The 19,760-nt window shown below is 41.4% G+C and overlaps 2 protein-coding genes across 3 annotated transcripts in view; one reads left to right on the forward strand and one right to left on the reverse strand.

The window, feature by feature from the left end:
- Positions 1 to 19,760, reverse strand: part of LOC141983077 (zinc finger MYM-type protein 1-like) — an 84,455-nt gene that overhangs the window by 42,100 nt on the left and 22,595 nt on the right. The gene's annotated exons all lie outside the window — the stretch shown is intronic.
- On the forward strand, positions 3,761 to 19,667 carry LOC141981916 (ferroportin-like). The gene is made up of 10 exons (XM_074943539.1): positions 3,761 to 3,773; positions 5,399 to 5,477; positions 6,090 to 6,186; positions 7,817 to 7,884; positions 8,119 to 8,278; positions 8,840 to 8,955; positions 9,843 to 9,969; positions 11,177 to 11,431; positions 17,500 to 18,210; positions 19,630 to 19,667. The coding sequence occupies exons 3-10, from the start codon at positions 6,099 to 6,101 to the stop codon at positions 19,665 to 19,667; spliced, it is 1,563 nt and encodes a 520-aa protein (XP_074799640.1). The 5' UTR covers positions 3,761 to 3,773; positions 5,399 to 5,477; positions 6,090 to 6,098.

Below are 19,760 nucleotides of genomic sequence, written 5' to 3' on the forward strand. Positions count from 1 at the left end.
GAGTTAGTGTTAGTAAAAAATACAAAAAGCAAAACAAAACAACCTTAAGATGAAACAACCTGATCCATCCTCTGTCTTCCTTGAACACCAGGCCTCAGACTTGATGTGAGGTTGAAAAGTCATTGACCAATCAGTGAGGACTCATCCCTTTCTTTATCTGGAGACAGGCTAGCCTGATTCAACAGATAGTCTTATTACATCGGATGTATGGACCCTAGAAGTTATGGAGAAGGGCTATGGTATTCAGTTTGAAAAACTATCCCCTTTCAAATTCCCCCTACCTTTCCTTTTCAGGGAACTTTCACATGACTACTTTTGGAAGTACAGAAATTACTCCAAATAGGAACTGTCAAGAGGGTACCAAAACATCAGTGTGGTCAGGGTTTTTATTCAAAACACTTGGACTTTGTAGCAGGGAAAGCCTTTCTCCCAGAGGACAGGTTTCTAAAAATAGAGCAAGCTGTTTTTTTAAATTTGAACCTGTCAGACCTGGAAAGTGATGGTTTTCCCAGGTCTCCTGGATTTGATGGTCGCTACCACTTTTGCTCCTCTCAGAATAAGGCAAATGCAGCACTAGAGCTCAAGTCTACAGACCCAATCTAGAGAGTGTTCAAATGTTTGCCACCATACCTCAAAACGTTCTAAATTTGTTGAGGTGGTGGATGGACAGATTAAATGTTCTCAGACGTGTCCTTTTTTATCCCCTTCATCATTGGTCATTATAATAGATGTGGAGTACATTTGGGTCATTTTACAATCCAAGGTCACTGGGCTTTTCAGGAAAAGAACTTGCATCTAAATGTGTTGGAATTGAGAGCCATTTGTTTGACTTGACCATTCCTTGCTACGAGTATGGTATGTTCTCATAGAGAGGGGAAAGTTTTTTCAGGCAGCAACGGACAATACATGAACAAACACGATGGGGTTGCTCATTCTTCCAGTTATCTGCTCAAGCAACCAGTCTATGGTACTATGTATCCTTCACAAGGTCTATCTGGCAGCCGAGCATTTAGCAGGGGAGAGCAATATTCTGGCAGATTATCTCAGACAGTTCTCAGAGGCATGAGTGGTCCTTGATGGGTCAAGTAGTACAAGACAGCTTTTGCAGTTGGGCTTGGCCCCGTGTAGACTTGTTTGCTTCAAGGTTCAACAAAAAGTGTCATCTCCTTTTACACAACCTCCAGCAACTTACACTCTGCCCAAGCTGCTTTCTTGACAGCTCTCTTTTTCTACTTTGCTCATTCTATCTTTTCTGTCTTCTTTCATGCCACCTTTACATTTGAACAGTATTCCAATGAATGCTTAAACCTCCTCAGTTCCCTCCTACTGAAAAGGCACCTTTCCACAAAACTTTTCAGCTGTAAAGCCAATGTATATTGTTCATGACATTGTCCCTGTTAATAACTTTAAATTGTGAGCTCTTTAGGCTGGGGTTTCTTTTCCCTGTTGAGTGCATTGTACACATTGGAGAACACCCTACACACTGTGAGATGTACATTTGTGATGGATATTATGATACTTATCTAGAAATAAATTAATTGGGAAAGAAAAGGTTTCTGTGAGCTGCCTAAGTCTATTGTAACCTTATTTGTCCATTGACTATATTCTTGACTTTCTCTTAGTGTCAAGAATAGTATTACTTATGACCAAAACCAAATGGAAGGACCTTTGTAACACTACAAAAACAATAACTCTTAGCCAAAATTGTTCTCTGAACATCTTTAAGACCAATCAACATTTCTTTAAATGTTTTGTTTGTGTTTTGGGAGAGGGTCTAATTTAATGTTAAACCCTTAATAACAGAAACTGAATAGTGGAGATGGGGTTCTTTCTGGAGGGAATTTGGTAGATTAAACAGTTGTGTGAGGCATCTAGATTCCTGGTGTTCCCAAAATATGCATGAACACAATCCTGCTCTAACAGTTTTTCTGTTTCAGGAACCTCTAAAATAATTGAGCTAGTTATTCTTGAAATTCTGTTTCAAATAAACGGTGCATGATGGAACAAAGCTTAAAATCTTTCCTCTGCCTTTTCCTTCTCTTCTGTTTGGTCAAAGCTGCGATAATTTTTGCCTCACATCCAACACTTGCTGATATCTTGGAAAACCAGGCACTTTGCCATATGCTGTTCTGTAGCTGATGTATAAAAGTGATTTAAAATGTTGGGGAATCGAGCATTATGAATGGTAGGGGCACTAATATAAATGGCTGAGTGCTCTGAGTTTTTAGATAAATTGCACAGGGGTGCTGCTCCTGCCCCTGTTCTCTGGTCTTGAATACTCTGTATGTTTTCACAAATTCTCCTGTCATTGGTCTAACATCAGTGAAGAGCCAAGAAAGGATGCTCTTGTGATTAAGCCACTGGATTGGATTTAGCAGATCTGGATTCAATTCCTAGCTCTGCCACAGACTTTCTAGGATCTTGAGTAAGTCATGCAATCTCTCTGTACTAAAGTTGCCCATCTGTTAAAATGGGGATTACAGTCCTGTAACAGGGATGTTGTCAGGATGATTTCATTCATGTTTGTGAAGTGCTCAGATACTTTGGTGATGGAGGCCCTCAAGTATTACACAGCAGTGATGGAGATTGGCCACAGGCTTTTTACCACTGTCTTCAAGAGCTGGTCTGAGCATTTCTGAAAATGCTTTGTGTACAGGCAGCCTTTGGGATGAAAACAATGTTTTTGTAAAGTTGCTAGTGAAATAATTGTAAGCACACATGGAAGCCACAGGAAGGAACAAGGATATAAGGCTGGCTTTGAACGCTGAACCATGTACCTTTCTGAAATGCAATAGGTCTATCTCAGGTAAGCAAAAGAAAAATGCCCCACTGGTATTAGAATTACAGTTACTCCTAATGAACTATTAAAACATTTTTAAAGACAAGGTTTTACTTCTGATGGGATTGCCAAAGCTGGCACCTCATCTGCTGAGCCAGCAGCCAACTGTGGTTTCATTAGGACCTTTATTTTTAAATGAAGGGGGCTGAGTCATTAGAACCCTGGGAGTCAGGACTCCTGGGTTGTATTCCCAGCTCTGTAGCTGATTCACTTACCTTGAGAAAATTATATGCTTTAGTCAAATACAAGTTATTGGGCTCTAGGAATAACTGGAAGAAATTCTATAGCCGGTTCTGCAGGAGGCCAGACGAGATGATCTAATGGTCCTTTCTGGCCTTAAAATCTATGAAACTGTGAAATTGCTTAACCCCTCTGGGCCTCATTCTACCTATCTGTAGAATGGATCTAGTAATGCTTCCTCTTGCATGGAGGTATTGTGAGGCTTAGTTCATGTATTTCAGACATATGGATTAGTGCTATGGGGTGGGATTGCAAGAAAGCCCAATCTTCTCACTAACTCCTCACACCAGTGGGAGGGCCAGTAGGCTGCTTGTGCCCTATCCTACAGAGCAGCCAGGCAGAGAATGCAAGAGCCTAAAGTACTCTCATTAAGTATGCTTCATTCCTGAGGGCAGATGAGATGGAAAGTCTCTTCTGTGTTTGTCAAGAGGTTGGTCTTGTCTTGGCACCTGCCTCTCATCTGTTTTGGCTTTTTTGATATATGTGTGTTTTTATGTCCAAACAGCTACATTATAAGTGGTTCAATACTCTAGTGTTCTACCTAAAAGTTCAACTAAATTGTTTAAGCAGGTTCACACTAACTTGATTTTAACACCTCCTTTAAAGTGGTTTTGCGAACATTGTTCTCAGCCCAATGAAGACAGGGACGTTGTCTCCCTCTTCCAAGCAGAACTACAATGCCATGAATTCTGATGTAAGTACTTAGTCTCCTCTGCTCCTTTGACTGTCACATCACATTCACTTTCCCTGGCGCTTTGGCCAAACCTAATGGAATTCCTTAGCATTATTGGAAGTCCCTGTCTGTCTTGCTGTACTGCAGTGTCTCTCAACCTTTCCTGACTACTGTACCCCTTTCAGAAGTCTGATTTGTATTGCGTACCCCCAAGTTTCACCTCTTATAACAACTACTTGCTTACAAAATCAAACATTAAAATGCAGAAGTATCACCACACACTAGTACTGAAAAATTGCTTACTTTCTCATTTTTACCATATAATTATAAAATAAATCAATTGGAATATAAATATTGTATTTCTATTTTAGTGTATAGTATATAAAGCAGTATAAACAAGTCATTGTCTGAATGAAATTTTAGTTTGTGCTGACTTCGCTAGTGCTTTTTATGTAGCCTGTTGTAAAACTAGGTAAATATCTAGATGAGTTGATGTTCCCCGTGGAAGACCTCTGCGTACCCCAGGGGTACACATACCCCTGGCTGAGAATCACGGCTGTACTGTGAGTGAGCCCTTCTAGAGCCACTGCACTCCCCAAGAGTACAGATGCATCTTGCTTTTAGACATTTTCATTTTGCCTGCTTCAACTTTTGGGTGCCCAACCTGAGGCATGTGAGTCCAGTCACCAGAGTTGTTGAAGTTAGTGGGAGCTGCAGGTGCTCACCACCTCTGAAAATCAGGCCCTGGATGTCTCAAGTTAGACACACAAAATGAATGGACAGTTATGAAAATCCTCTGCAACTAACTACTAAGGAAATTCCACAAACATCTCACAAAATGACATTGCAGTTTGACAACTGCTGGTGAATTCTCAGAATCCTACGAAAGTCATCTAATATTTTTTTCAGTTTTTTGGTGAATACTTTGTAAAGAACATCCCATAAGATTGATAAACAGCAGTCTAAGCATAGGGATTCAAGTGAAATTGATACACAAGCCTGCAGAAAACCATCAAATCTCTGTGCTTATGTGTTCAGATAAAAATTGAAGTCACATGATGCTTTGAATTCAATACATGAAATTGTATTCTTAATTATTACTGCAATTAAAACAGGTAAATGATACTCCTCTTACAGCCAAAAGCATCTCCTCTAAAAGGACAACACATAGCCAGTATTGCAATGTTTAAAACAGCATGTATTCTCTCCTGAGGCTTCACTGAAGAATACAGCACATGGGGACTAGAGTACATGATCATAGCTCCATTGAAGTCAAGCCCTCTAATCTCTGCACTGTTTTGACGTGTAAATCAAAATGAAATGCTCGGGGCAAATAAAGCAGTCAGCATCTGTGTTAGCTAGGCTTTGCCTTTCTGCCCTTTTCATGCCAGACGTGAGATGCAGTGCACTCCCAGGATTAGCCTTTTCCCAGTGGGCTAATTTACATCACACTGAATGACCCGTAGAAAAGCACATTGTACTAGCTTGTCACATGTGACAGAAACTGCTGGCTTTTCTTTTGACAACAAACATGAAACATTTGCACCTCCAGCATTTTTCACACAACACTATACATGTTAGCAAGTGTACGTGTAAGTTTCATAAACTGAGCTCTTCCTTTTTTTAAAAAATTCATCTTTCTATAGAGTTGTACAGCAAGTGACTGAATCAACTAAACAATAAAGCTAGAACACATGAAAATTTTGGTCCTGCTGTTCATGCATGGTAAGTAAAAATAAATGTATAATTGACTAAGGGAGTTGTTGGTTGCAACTAATTTCTACAGCATGTTAGCTAGTGAATAGAAGTGAAAATACCCAACTTTTTTAATGCCCATGGATTATATAAATGAAATGATAGTTTTCTCTTCGTATTTAACTTGCATTAATTATAGTAACTATAATGCTATGGGAGAATGGAAAGATTTTTTTTTAAATGTATGCTAATGTAGAAATGTTTAACAGTCACCTACTACAGGGCTGAAAAGAAATCAGGCTCATTTAGTATAAAACATAGACTATTTCCTATTTGTGGTAAGTTAGAACCGTTAATTACAGTGTGCGTATATTTATTTAGTCATATCTAATTTGCACTTAGACAAAGGGTATTTAGGGAATTTATTAGTACATGTCCATTTGTTGATAATCTGGCTATAGTTGAAAGCAAAAAGTTCACATATATAATTTAAAGAATGACTTGTGTAAAGGCATAACAGTGTCTTCATTCAGACAATTGGAGGATCTGATTTCTATTGAAATTAGACCTGGTGTCCCACACTTCATGCCAGTGTAGTTGCAATTTGCATATATTTTCAATGTGTGTAACCTTTATTTGCAGTAAGAAAGAATGGTGGAAGACTCAGAAGATCTAGAAGACTCTGGAAGTCAGAGAATATGGACAGAAACATCCATCAGGAGAGAGAACAGATTTATTGGTAAATCTCCCAAAGAGAAGAAAATGACTGTTGCCAGGTTTAATTCTGCTGAACATTATCAGCTTGTCATATCATTTTATCTAGGCCTTGTTCTTGAACTGAAGTAATCTCTCTGCCACTTTAAATTAATCAGAACTCTATGCAATTTTGTCTGTCCACTGAGCACTGCAGAAATGCATAAGACAGATACTTTTCTCAGATATTTGTTCTTTATTCAGCAATATGAAATGACTGCCTGACTTAAATGCTGCTTAGCAACTGAATCTGTCTTCCAAATGTGCCCTTCTACTGTTTTCATACACATGACTATTCTGCCTCTCATGATACAGTTTCAGGTCAGAAGGATGATGTGTGGGGCTACAGCTGTGACAACTAAACATGAAAATGAAGTCAGAGTTCCAGGCGTGAGAAGCATAAATGTCACCCCCTCTAACTACAGACACTGATGGAGAATATGATTTTTAGAGATTGAGCTTTATAGAGAGTGGAGCTGATATGGAAGATTAAAACACATATATAGGCCATAGGGAAGATATACTAGACTGAATTGCTAAGGGCCTGATACTCCATTGCCTTGCACCCCCTGTGGGCATTTCTGCTTGTGGAAATTGGGTATAAAACATTACCAAATCAGAATGATAACATATCCCCATCTAGCACCAATGACTGCACAACAGGCCACACAATGGAGAATCAGGCACTACATTGTTAGCCAGACTAAAGGTAAGGGATACAATTCCTCAGGCTGATCAATTTGATAGTCAATTAGAATAAAAGCTCCACAATGATACCTAATATTTCTTTGAAAATAAGTATAAAAGACTTCATTTTTTAAAAATGGCTTCTGAGTTTGGTCCTTTAGTTGATTGTGGTACAAAATTCCAGACATCATGAACTTCAGGAGAAAATAAAGAATTTTAAACAACCATCTTCCCATCTGTCCCTGCAAATCAGGTAACTAGAAGAGATGTCTAAATGCCAGCACTTACTCCCGCATTAATTAAGAGTGCAATGTTGTGGGTGCAAATTAGAAGTCTGGCATAGCCTACTTTTAAATGAGGCCCTTTGATATTAAAAGTTTGAGAATTACCAATTAATCCCACGGGTCTTACAACCAAAAGCATCTTCTCTGAAAACACAACATACATAGCCAGTTAATCCCAATAAAGTAAATTACACACTATGTGCAAAAGCCCCTGTGGTGAAAAGAAGAACATCATTTTCCATTTTAACTGATTTGGGCCAACATGACCTCATTTAGCTTTGCTCCATCACTGGGGAGATCTTTTGTTTATCCCGTTTAACGTTCTGATGTGGTGTTTTGTGCAACAGTGTTCCCACCTGTGAGAACTGAGAAGTGTTATTCTGGTTTCCGTCATGGGATATCTTGGATGAAATCCTGGCCACAGTGAAATCAATCAGAGTTTTGCCTTTGACTTCCATGAGGGCAGAATTTCATCCCTTTTGTCTGTGAATGTGTATAGTGAGACTGTACTTTCCTATGGGTGAGGTACACTTTTTTACTTGGCTATCCAGCACCAGCCACATCAATCACACACAAATGCACATGCACATGTGTACATACAAAATTTACTTTCAAGTGTATTTGGTTTCTGTGTATGTGTTTCAGATGCAGTGCTGAGCTACCTCATGGGTCCAAGATTTCTGGTTTATGCAAGCTGTGCACTTTCTATATGGGTAAGATAAGCTCAGATAAAATTATTGCATTGTAAATGATCAAGAGAAGCCTGGTTTGAGAAGCATTTGTATTTCTGGAAGCACTGTAGTACATCTGGAAACATATTTAGAAATGAATCAAATTAAAATATTCAGACTGCCCCATTTTCTGTACTTGCATTTATTTAGTCCATGGTATTGCTTTATTTTGTGAGGCTAAAATCAAAATAAAGTTTTGCCTCTTCTGTTTTTCAGGGAGATCGAATGTGGCACTTTGCCATGTCTGTATTCCTGATAGAATTGTATGGACATAATCTCCTTCTAACAGCTGTTTTTGGGTTAGTGGTGGCTGGCTCTGTACTGGTGTTTGGGGCCTTAATTGGAGATTGGATTGATAGAAAACCAAGAAATAAAGGTAATTGTCTGCGTTGATTTTGATATTCCTAACTAGGAGATACAAACTCTTGAATATAATTACTATCCATGTGATTTAATAATGCTAAGTGCTATCTTCTTCAGGGTGCTTTAAAAATATTAATAATTTCTTACACCTTTCCTATGAAGGAGGGAAGCATTATATCATCCTAACTGAACAGAGAAACTGAGAAAGAGAGATTAAGGGTAAAACAGTGCCTCAGTGATATAGAAGCCTAAAGCCAATGTGACTTCCCCAAGGCCACAGAAGACGAGCTGGGAGTAGGAGTTCCTCGCTAGATCATGCCTCTCAGAATTTGCAAAATGTTAAATAACGTTCCTTATAATTAGCTCTGGTCAGAAAAGACAATTTCTGTTCTGTAGTGAGAATGAGGTGTCATTCTTTGTCTTTCATACAAAGCTGAGACATTTCTTATTAGAAAAGTCTGTTCAGGTGGCTGCTAGGGTTTTGTCAGATTGTTTGTATTAAGTGACAGAATTTGTGAGAGTCTTTTAAAATCGAGCAGATATATATCAGATCAAGAGCTATTTCATTTTGCAGTTGCTCATGCATCGCTGTTCATTCAGAACTCCTCTGTCACTGGCTGCTGCATAGTACTGATGTTGGTATTCTCTTACAAAACCGAGATTGAGCAAATGTGGCACGGCTGGTTTAGTGTAAGTGTCTAAATGATACTTTGAATATTTCAGTCTTGGGTTCTTTATGTAGGTTAATAATGCATGTAAAGTATTTGCTTTAATCTTAGAGACTGACTGTGGGCCAGAATATCCTCTGTGCTGTGGCTGTTGTACACAGTACCGCCTGCAAAGCAGCCAGAAAGCCAGTATAGTCAGCCACAGGGTATCCTCACAGAGAGGATCCCATGATGGGGAAGAGCCAATGAAGCAGCTCTTCCTCTCCCTCCGTCTCCCCATCCCCCTTCTGCACCCTCGGCTTTGAGTGTAAGGCGTGCAGCTGGTGTTTCCTTGTATCCTGGTGAGCCCCAGCTGTTGTATTGGCCTTTTGGAGCTGTTAGCAGCCAGGGCAAGTTAAAGCAGCTCTCAGGGGGACCAGCCTGCCCCAGGAGTTGGGGGCCTTAAACTGCCATTGAACCTGCTCCCACCCTTTAACACTCTGCATTTCTTGGCTGGAGCTGAGGATCTGGACCTTGGTGAATTGAGCCTCTTTAACATGTTTCCCTCTAGTGTTCACCTTTGATTTGAGGCAAAGTCACCTCTCGATATAATGGCAGAAGATTATAAGGTTTAGGGGCAAATTCTGCTTTCATTTACCCCTTTAAATCTAGAGCGACTCCACTGAAGGCAACGGGTTCACCCTGGCTTTCGGGAGGTTTAACTGAGAACAGAATCTGGCTCATAGCGTTAATGGAAAAGAAGCTTTTGCTGCTCAAATTAGCAAAAATGTACTCACTCCTGTGGCAAACTTAACCTGTCTCTGAAAGCTTCCATCCTTATTGAGACTTTGCGTAATGTTCCAGCCAGCAGTAGCTGAGTAACCTTGATTCTTGGATTCCAACTTCTAGCTTTTATTCACTTCCAACAAGGTGTTCTGTTATGCAGTGGTAATCATCTTAGCCGATCTGGCAAACCTGGCAAGCACAGCGCTGACGATAACCATTCAGAAAGACTGGATTGTGGTCATCACAGGTGATAACAGAGGCCAACTGGCTGGTGAGCTAGATATGGTTTATGTTCATATAGCCAAAGCTATATTTTATTTAATAGAAGAAACATAGTTACATATTTATTTAGAAACAAATCTCTAATCTCATTCCTTAATAAGAGTCTAAGAAGATTAAATAGAGCTGTGTTCAAAGCAGTATCTAATGTTCAGTCCTCTCAGGAGAAAGCCTGGTAATGTATAGGTGATAAAGATTTCAGTTTTTCACCAATTTCATAGAATCATAGAATATCAGGGTTGGAAGGGACAGCAGGAGGTCATCTAGTCCAACCCCCTGCCCAAAGCAGGACCAATCCCAATTTTTGCCCCAGATCCCTAAATGGCCCCCTCAAGGATTGAACTCACAACTCTGGGCTTAGCAGGCCAATGCTCAAACCACTGAGCTATCCCTCCCCCCCTGGTTTTCTGGGTGATCAGATAAAAAATAGGACTGTGCTTATTAATAATGAGCTTTTATTAACAAGTAAAAGTAGCAAAGTTACTTAGCTTTCTTTAACAAGTAAAAGTAGCAAAGTTATTTCAGGTGAAGCAACTACTGAGAATTGACAACATCTTTTTAGACAGGAGCCTACAGGGCACAATAGGTTAGTTACACTTGTCTTCTGCTTTGGGAGACCTGATTCAAACCCTGGCACGAATCATAAGTGAAAGGACATATCCAAGACTCTGTCTGTGTACTTCACACCACCACCATGTACTGCAATTAGGCTCTCTTGGAAGTCTCTCTATGGCAGCATCACCGGTCTAAGTTAGGAAGGGTTCTTGTAAATCAAGATTAAAGTGCACTGCCAAAGCTGAGCAAGGAAGCATACATGTCTCTCCATGCTCTCCCAGACTCAAACCCCTGTTGTTAGTCCCTGGCTTTCATGAGCACATCTTTATCTGTCCTCCCCACCACGCAATCACTTTATTTTTCATGTGGTCTTATGTAAAATATCTTGCTCATTCTGAATATCTTAAGTGATAATTTATTATTAATATTATTGGTTGTATCACAGTAGCACTTAGAGGCCCTGAGTGAAATTCGGACTCCATGAGATGCTGTATAAGTATATAGTATGAGACAGTCCCTGCCTGTAGAGCTTTTAGTGTTATTAGGCAAACAAAGGGTGGAAGAATTATCACGTCAGTACTGATGCACGCGTGCGTCTGTATATATGTAGAGTGAAATGCATTCTGTCTTTACACCATGTCTAGGAATGAATGCAGCTATAAGAAGAATGGATCAAGTCATAAATATCTTCGCTCCTCTGTCTGTGGGGCAGGTTATGACCTGGGCCTCTAATGTCATTGGCTGTGGATTTATTCTTGGATGGAACTTGATCTCTCTTCTGGTAGAATTTATATTCCTATCCAGGGTGTATCAACTAGTGCCTCCTTTGGCTGTGAAACCTCAACAGAATGCAGGAGAATATGCTATAGAAAGACAAATGGAACTTACAGATGTGCCAGGTAAGTAGTGTTCAATAGGAGAACAGCCTCCCACCAACATTTTAAAAATGTATTACTATTGAAATACAGGCTTGCATCCAAAATGTTGAATTACACATGAAATAATTAGAGTACTAGAGGGTATCCAATGAGTCAGTCCACAGGAACTGTATGAAGATAATAAAATTACTATAAAAAGAAAAGAGAAAAGCTAAGTAGCAAATATGCGGGGGTCAATTCTCCAGATCCAGGTACTAGGGTGATTTACATACACAACTCGCAATGGTGGGTGTGAGAATAGCAGAGCCTCCATTGTTTAATACCTTACCAGGCAGATTTAAAGACAGTTTAATGAATTCATCTGTCTGCATTATGTGCTCCTTGGTATAGAGCACTATCCTGCAGCATGTCACTGAACCACTGATACTCATTTAGAATGATGGTTGTCATAGCAATTCAAGATGCTAAAAGAAAAGAAGTCAGTGAAGAATGGTTTAATGCATGTAATCCCTAATATTCAGTTTATTTTTGCTACTCTTTTAAAAAGATTATTGTATCCCCAGTGACCATCTTCCTGTTTTAGTGGTTCTCCATGGGGTCAATTCCTGCCTCATTGTACATGGCCATCTCCTACTAATGACAATGGAAATTATGCATAAGTACTGTTGCCCATTTTTGACCTGAACCGCTCATCAAAGTTTGGGGCCCTTCAGATGTACAAGTTGGAGGGAGAAATTGGTGATAGTCAGGTATGCAGTTTTATTTATATACAAAGTCCTGTGTCTCTGAACACGGGAGGAATCGAGTAACAAAAGGATCAGCTTCTTACCTTACAGAGTTCAAGTCTCTGTAGCCAGCACCCAACCCCAAAGCCCCCTCTCTAGCTTCTTCCAGGGTCACACTATGCTTACAGGCTCCTGCTTGGCTTTTCTTTCCTTTTTTCCTCTGCCTCTCTCTGTTCTTGTCTGCCATATCAATCATTTCAAAAGCAGTGTTTTTTCTCACACTCTCATACACACATACCAAAACCAAAACTCAGCCCAAAAGCTTCTCAGCAGGTTCACACACACCTTTTGTTTTCCGTGGGGCTCATATTTACAGTGATGTTAATTGAACTCACACCCATCAACCTCAGTGGGGTTTTACCCCAACCCATAACAAGGTTTTACCCAGCTTATACCAGGAGACTAGATGACTTATGACAACAAGACAACTCCTCTGACATCGACCTTACTCCCTGGAGCTGAGCCTTACTAATACTAATCATCAGATGCCTTATCAATGGGGGGTGAGTCTGTACTAGCAGCTAGAGTTGGGACATAATACTTCGTGATGCTTTTAGACATTTTAAGAAAAAAGACAGTAAAATCACAAATTAGGGCATGTCTACACTGCAATCTTAAGTCGACCTGTGTTAGGTCCACACTACCCTCCTTCTGTCGGTGGTGTGTGTCCTCCTGGTGACACACTGACTGAAGAGGGGCAGTGTAGGGGGGCAGCTCTCCACTAGGAACCCAGCTGCCCCCCCAGGCTTCTCACCTCCCTACTCCCAGATGGGAGCAGGGGGAAGCCACCCAGGGTTTCTCGCCTCTGGTAGGGAGATCTGTACCTGGTGTCCAGTGGGCTGCATTGTTCCCAATGGGGAGCTGGGACCACAGGGGCAGCAGGGCTCCCAGTAGGGAGCCTGGGCTGTAGCCCAAGCTGGGAGCCTAGGTGACAGCCCAGCTTGGAGCAAAGACCCAGCAGCAGCTGAGCTGGGGAGCCAGCTTTCTTGTCAATTTCACGACTCCGGCCATTAAATTGACAACACAGCCAACAGCTGATGTAAGAAATGCAGTGTCTACGCAGACACTGCGTCACCCTAACCACCCCGACATAAGCCCTACACCTCTTGTGGAGGTGGAGTTATGATGTCGGTGCCGTAGGGCACTTACATCAGTGGGAGCAAGGCTGTAGTGTAGACACGGACATAGGTCAACATAGGCTGCCTTATGTCAACCTAATTCTGTAGTGTAGACCAAGCCTTAGTCATGATTTGTTTGTTACACAATTGGTGCAGTGATGATTAGCTGAAATCTGTTTTATACTAACCTCCATTCCCCAAGCTCTTGTATGTGATATTCAGGCTAACACATTGTTCTCACTGAGGAAAAGTATCCTGTGCAATTGTTCACTCCCTACTATTTAGGACATTCTTTATCCATTATTGATGAAGAATTTTTTTTAAATACCAAGCAAACCACCTGCAGATGGACCTCCTGTGCAATTCTGCTACAAATGTGCCTGTTCAGCCCAGTCTACCTGATAGATCAAGATGGCTACATAGCTCAGGGCTGTGAAAAATTTCATACCCTGACTGCAGAAGTTAGATCGATCTACTAGATGTGGCTAGGTTGATAGAATAATTCTTTCATTGACCTAGCTACCTCCTCCATAGGCACCGAGTTTCTAGCCCAGGTCTACCTCCACTCCACCCCTTCCTCCCAGGTCCTACCCCCCGCCTCTTCCTGCCCCTGCTCTGCCTCTGCCCCGCCTCTTCCTGCCCTATTCCGCCCCCACCCCGAATGCTCCCAGCCCTCGCTCCTCCCCCGCCTTCCCCCAGTGCCTCCTGCACGCCGCAGAACAGCTGATCACGGCAGGTGGCAGGCGCTGGGGAGATGGGGAGGTGCTGATTGGTGGGGCTACTGGTGGGTGGGAGGCGCTGATGGCGGGATTGCCGGTGGGTGCTAATATTTTTTCCAGGGATGCTCCCCAGAGTCAGTGCCTATGACCTCCTCTTGGAAAGGTGGATTAACTACCTTGACAGAAAAACCCTTTCTGGCAATATTGGAAGCATCTACACGCAGTGGCACAGCTGCAGTGCCATAGCTATGCTGCTGTAGCCACTGTAGGGTAGACAGACCCTCTGTTGACTATACTAATGAGAACATACTAGCCATCCACAAGGGTTTTTCCGTAAGAACAGACATCTCTATGTGTGGGGTGGATGGCAGAAATAACAGAGGGGGAAGTGAATGGGATGCAGGAGTAGGGGTTGAATAGGAGCAGAGGGGGAGGTGAACAGGAGTCAGAGAAATGGGCAGTTAGATAGGAAGAGAGGGGGGAGGAGCCAGGGAAGGGGTGGGGAGACTGGATAGGAGTAGAAGGGGAGGGGACAGGAAAGCTGAGGGAGCAGGGTAAGGGGTTGGAGGAGCAGAGGGACACAGACACAGCCTAGGATCACAGTGGTAGAAGGGTCTAACCATTAGAACATGCTCCCCTACAAAACCTGGAATTGAATCCAGGAGTCCCGAGTCTCTACATTATTCTAAGCAGCTGTGAAACCCAATGGCAAAGTGTGTGTCTCATTCCGCACTCTGCTTGTTTCACATAGAGGATAACAGCCTACTATGGCTACTAGTTATTCTATTAGCTCAAGTGGTAGAGGTCCATGCAGTGGGTCTAACGGTTCAAATCATGCTGCTGATCCAAGTGGGGGCAGGGGCAGGGAGGGGGATTAGTGTGCTTGCACATAATAGAATTTCAGTGTTTTCACTTTTTACTTAGGTTCTGGACATTACATTAAAAAAGAAATTATATTAACAGTATGCTAAGGCTGTATAGTTGAGCACAGATTAGGAAATGCCAGAATTAAAATTACCTGGGCAATCTTAATTTGACCGTCTTGTGCGTATGCATTATGATACAGTCTTCAGTGACATGATCACATACTAATTTTTCCCATGGGGATCCCTGCCTCATTCAGTGCACTGGACTGATGGTGCTCTGGGGAAGAATCGGGGCTGTGTATGCGGGAGACTGTTGTCTGTAGGACACCTGTCTTGTTTATTGCAGAAATTGGAAGGTGTGGTAGTGAATGAGGCAGGGATTTTCAGGAGAAGAAAGCATGGTCTTATCTATCTGATTGCCCATCCCTCTGGCATCTGTTCACTGTGCCCTCTGCTCCTATCCACCCCCAACACAAAGGTTCTGTTCCCACCCCTTCACCCCACCCCGCCTTGGTTAAGACAAGTGAAGAACTTGGAGAACTGGATTCTATCTCTACCTCTGTCCCAGAGCCCTAAACCAAAATATTCACAGGTGACCACTAACTGTATGTTCCTAATTTTCTGGATGCCAACACCTGAGACCAGGTTTGCAGAAGGGCTCAGCATTCACAGCTGCAACTGGAGTCAATTGAGTCTATGCTTTGAATATGTTAAAGTGACAGAAAATGCTAAGTACTCTGAAAAATCATGACCTAGTTGTTTCAAGTTGGACACCCCAAAATAGTGGATACTCTAGACAATTTTGGCCTTGATCTCATTGTGTCTCAGTTCCCCATCAGTAAAATGAGGAGGATAATGCCTCCTAATCTCACAAGGTTGTTGTGAAGATAAGTGAATTAATGTTTGTGGAGCACTCAGATACTATGGTGAGGGCACTCCAGAAACATCCATGAGAAAATTAATAATTTTGTATCCAGTGCAGCATTTGGATGATGTGAGTTAAAAAAGTCCTTGGACCACACATTGAATGAGGAGGATAAAAAGAAATATTGAATAAACACCCATTTACTGAACAAGGGACTGGATCTTGTGGAACAAATAGTATGTGATCATGTAATTAAAGACTGTATCATAATGCATATGCACAAGGGGATTGAATTAAGGTTGCACTGAAAGCATTAATTCTGGCATTTCTTAACTTTTGAGTGCTTGAGTGCCATCCTTAATATTCTTTTAATGTAGTTATTTTTGTATGACATATGAGATATATATTTATGCACTGACATATGAGCCCCACAATGACATTTTTACAATCATCTTTCTCACACACAGGGTAATTAGCACTTAGCACTTACATTTTCAAAGTACTCTACAAACATTAATAGTAATTAAACTAACTTACTCTTGATGGATGATATGATCACTTAGATGGAATTAGCTGGAGGTAATTGAAACTGACTATAAATATGAGAATAATTTACATTTTCTGAGAACTGTTATTCTTTCATAGAAAAAAGTATCATATGCCTTTTAAAAATGAAATACCTTTGATGGGGCAAATAAAACTGCATGTATATTATAGGAGTAGCTGTAGTGCTCTACACCTTCAAAGTTCTTTGTAAGAACTAAATGTCAAATATTCACGAAAGCCCTAAAAGTTTGAAAATAGTATTATCGCACTTTTATAAATGGGAAATCTGAGAGAAACGTAAGTAATTTACCCAGGGACTCAGTATTAGCACCAAAATTATAACTCAAGAGTTTCTGGGTCCTAGTCTTCTCCTCAGCTCATTCGATCATAGTCATCACATTTAGCTCCAATAACGGAGCTTAAAAACAATCTTAAGAACCAAAATCTGCACAATGAAGTTAACCATGTCTGAGATGTATCTAATTTACATTTAAATCTTTATTTTGTAGTTGTATCAAAACATTATTCTTTTTTTCTAAGCTTGAAATATAGATAAGGATGAACTGGATATTGCATTTCCAGCTAATGTTTCTTTTTTGTGTGTGCAATAAATCCCATACTGGATCTGGTGCCATTTTGAATGTCTGAACCAAAAGAGTAGTAACAGAGCCAGAAACCTTTGCTTAACAAGTTCCCCTTTAAGTTCATTAGTTCTGATTAAAACTTGCTTTCTCTTACCTTACTTTAACTTTATTTTGTGTGTGTGCGTGTGAACGTGTGTGGCAAACAGCCAAACTAGTATGAGATGTTTTGTTCCTCTTTAAAATATTTTGGCGTAACCAATACATAGACAGTGTCAATGGCTTTCTTTCATAATGTAGCTACCGACACAGTAGAGAGACTTGTGATTCAGTTTGTCACGCCACTCTCTGGATAAGATGTAAGACTATGCCTGCACCCGAAAAGGTCAAATGAAGTAATTCAGGGCCAATTAATAACAGGTCCACTTTCAACTCCCTTTGTTGTTTGTTGCTTTCAAATGCCTTTAATATTTGCCTTCTAGCAGCTGCTTTGAACAGATCAGTTGGGGTCCACTCTTCCCGAGAAAGCAGGAATTCTTATTGCAGCTTACTGCACAGTGGAGCAGTTGCCACCAGAATCATTAAAACCTTCTGACTGGTATTTTACAGGGGATCTTCCCATTTGCTCAGCTGTTGTTGAATTCATCAACAAACCTGGGATTCCAGAGGCACCGACGGAGCAGAAATCCAGTCCTGAAATGCAACGCAAGTCAATCACAAAACTGCCTCTTTGCTTCAGAAAAATGCACAGGATGCTGTGTACGTGCAGAGATGGCTGGAAAGCATATTACAGGCAGTCTGTCTTTTTAGCAGGCTTGGGTTTCGCCTTCTTGTACACCACAGTGCTTGGCTTTGACTGTATCACTACAGGGTACGCCTACACGCAGGGGATCAGTGGCTCTCTTCTCAGCATACTCATGGCTCTTTCTGCCTTCTCAGGACTAATGGGCACAATTTTGTTTACTAAGCTAAGGAAGCATTATGGCTTGGCTGTCACAGGAGTTGTATCCAGCCTCCTCCATGTAAGCTGTTTAATGCTGTGTGTGTTTTCAGTCTTTGCCTCCGGCAGTCCTTTTGACTTAGGTATTTTCTCTCTTCTCACAAGTAAGAACTCTTCCTTAAACCACGAGACACTGCAAAAGAACCAGCTGCATATTTACCCATTCCAAAGAAACATCAACCAACCCATACTGCCAGATCGTTCTTCAATTCATTGGACTAATAATACAGTGCTGTTGGACAGCGTGCATGGGGACAATCACCCAGAATCCTATATTTCAATCATTCTCTTGTTCTCAGGAGTGATACTAGCCAGAATTGGTAAGTATACATGCAATTTGCCACCACATGCAGAGTCGCTTCACTGGGTAAAATATTCTGTGAACAAAAACCAGATGTGATGATCTCTCTGTTACATATGACGCACATCATCATGGTATTGACCGTCTCACAGTCTAATATATTTATCCTCACGACACCCCTGTTAGATAGGGAAGTGCTGTTATACCCATTCTAAAGATGGTGTTGGGATGCTGGGTGAAGGTAGGCAGGACTAGTGGCAGGAGCTTAAGAGCCAGGGTCAGAGCCAGTGTCAGAGTCAAGAGTCGAGCTTATAGTCAAAGCCAGAGTCCGAGTCAGGAGACAATATGAGGGTCAGAGCCGGAGGCAGAGTCAGGCCGAGGGTCAAGACCAGCTATGAGGGTCAAGACCAGCTATCAAGGTCAGTGTTGGGTTTCTGGTGGCGGGTCAATTGGGAGGCAGAATCCAGGTCAGAGCCAAAGTCAATACCTGGAGACAGTTCAAAAACAGGGCAGTCATGGCAGCTAGCTAGGGATCCATATTGTTGCCTGGACGCTTCCTAGTATGCCCTAGTATGGCTTATATAAGATACAGGAGCCAATGTGGGATTGCTAAAACAACTATCAGTTGGATCACTCGAGGTGGGACTTCCCATGGCATCCAGCCTCTGCAAATTGTGGGTCATAGGGGTCAGCTAGTTTCCAGCTACTCCCAGGTGGCAGTGTGGGGATGTTGGTTAGCTGTGTCTGCAGGCTCAGGATCAAGTCCTGCAGATCCTTTCAGATGGAGAACTGAAACACAAGGACTAGCCCAAGGTCACATCAGAAGTCTGTGGCACACCAGAGAATCAAACCATCGTCTCCAGCCACCAGCCTAGCACCCTAACCATTGGACAGTGCCTTCCTCTTACATGTTAGCAATGCATCAGCTTTTAAATACATACATATATATAGTTGCTACTAATTTACTAATACAGCAACCTTCGTAAGTATTAGGGTGTAGTACAAACATATATAACAGGCTTGGAAACAGAAATAACCAGGAACAAAATCTCTCTAATCTAATCTTAAGAACAGATTCGTTTGAGCAAATGGATGTTCCATTGGCTTAGAGCCAGTCAAAAAAATCCCTGTAAATGAAAGCACAGAAAGTACAACAGCAGTTGTGCCAGACTGCTGTATGCTTAAATATGTAAGAAGCAGAATTAGTACTTAAGGTAAGAAAATTCAGATAATTTAATATGAATCTCCTCACAGGTAGCACCATTCCACAAACAAAGGTTTGTAAGGGGTGGGGGCGGAAGGGGGGGAGGATGTTGAGGCTTCCAAAGAGATGCCATTTGGATTGGAATCACTTTCTAGTCAATACTTTCAGAAAGAGTATCCTGTTTTTCATCAAGTTAATGACTGTATAGGCATAAACATACTTAATTTACTCTAGGGCTGGTGGAAAGCGAGGGCCTAATTAAGGATGCTTAGCACCTTGGCATAGCAGGCACTAATTTTCAGAGCCTTGTAATTGCATTTCTGCTCTACCATTCAGAACCTTATTTTTAAGTATGAATGCAAAGT

Source organism: Natator depressus, chromosome 2 (assembly GCF_965152275.1).
Source record: "Natator depressus isolate rNatDep1 chromosome 2, rNatDep2.hap1, whole genome shotgun sequence".
Taxonomy (NCBI): domain Eukaryota; kingdom Metazoa; phylum Chordata; order Testudines; family Cheloniidae; genus Natator; species Natator depressus.

Coding starts and splice junctions, on each gene's coding strand:
- LOC141981916 (XM_074943539.1), top strand. CDS start 6,099: ATGGTGGAAGACTCAGAAGATCTAGAAGACTCTGGAAGTCAGAGAATA. Junction 8,279..8,839: donor TAGAAAACCAAGAAATAAAG/GTAATTGTCTGC, acceptor TTCATTTTGCAG/TTGCTCATGCATCGCTGTTC. Junction 11,432..17,499: donor GGAACTTACAGATGTGCCAG/GTAAGTAGTGTT, acceptor GGTATTTTACAG/GGGATCTTCCCATTTGCTCA.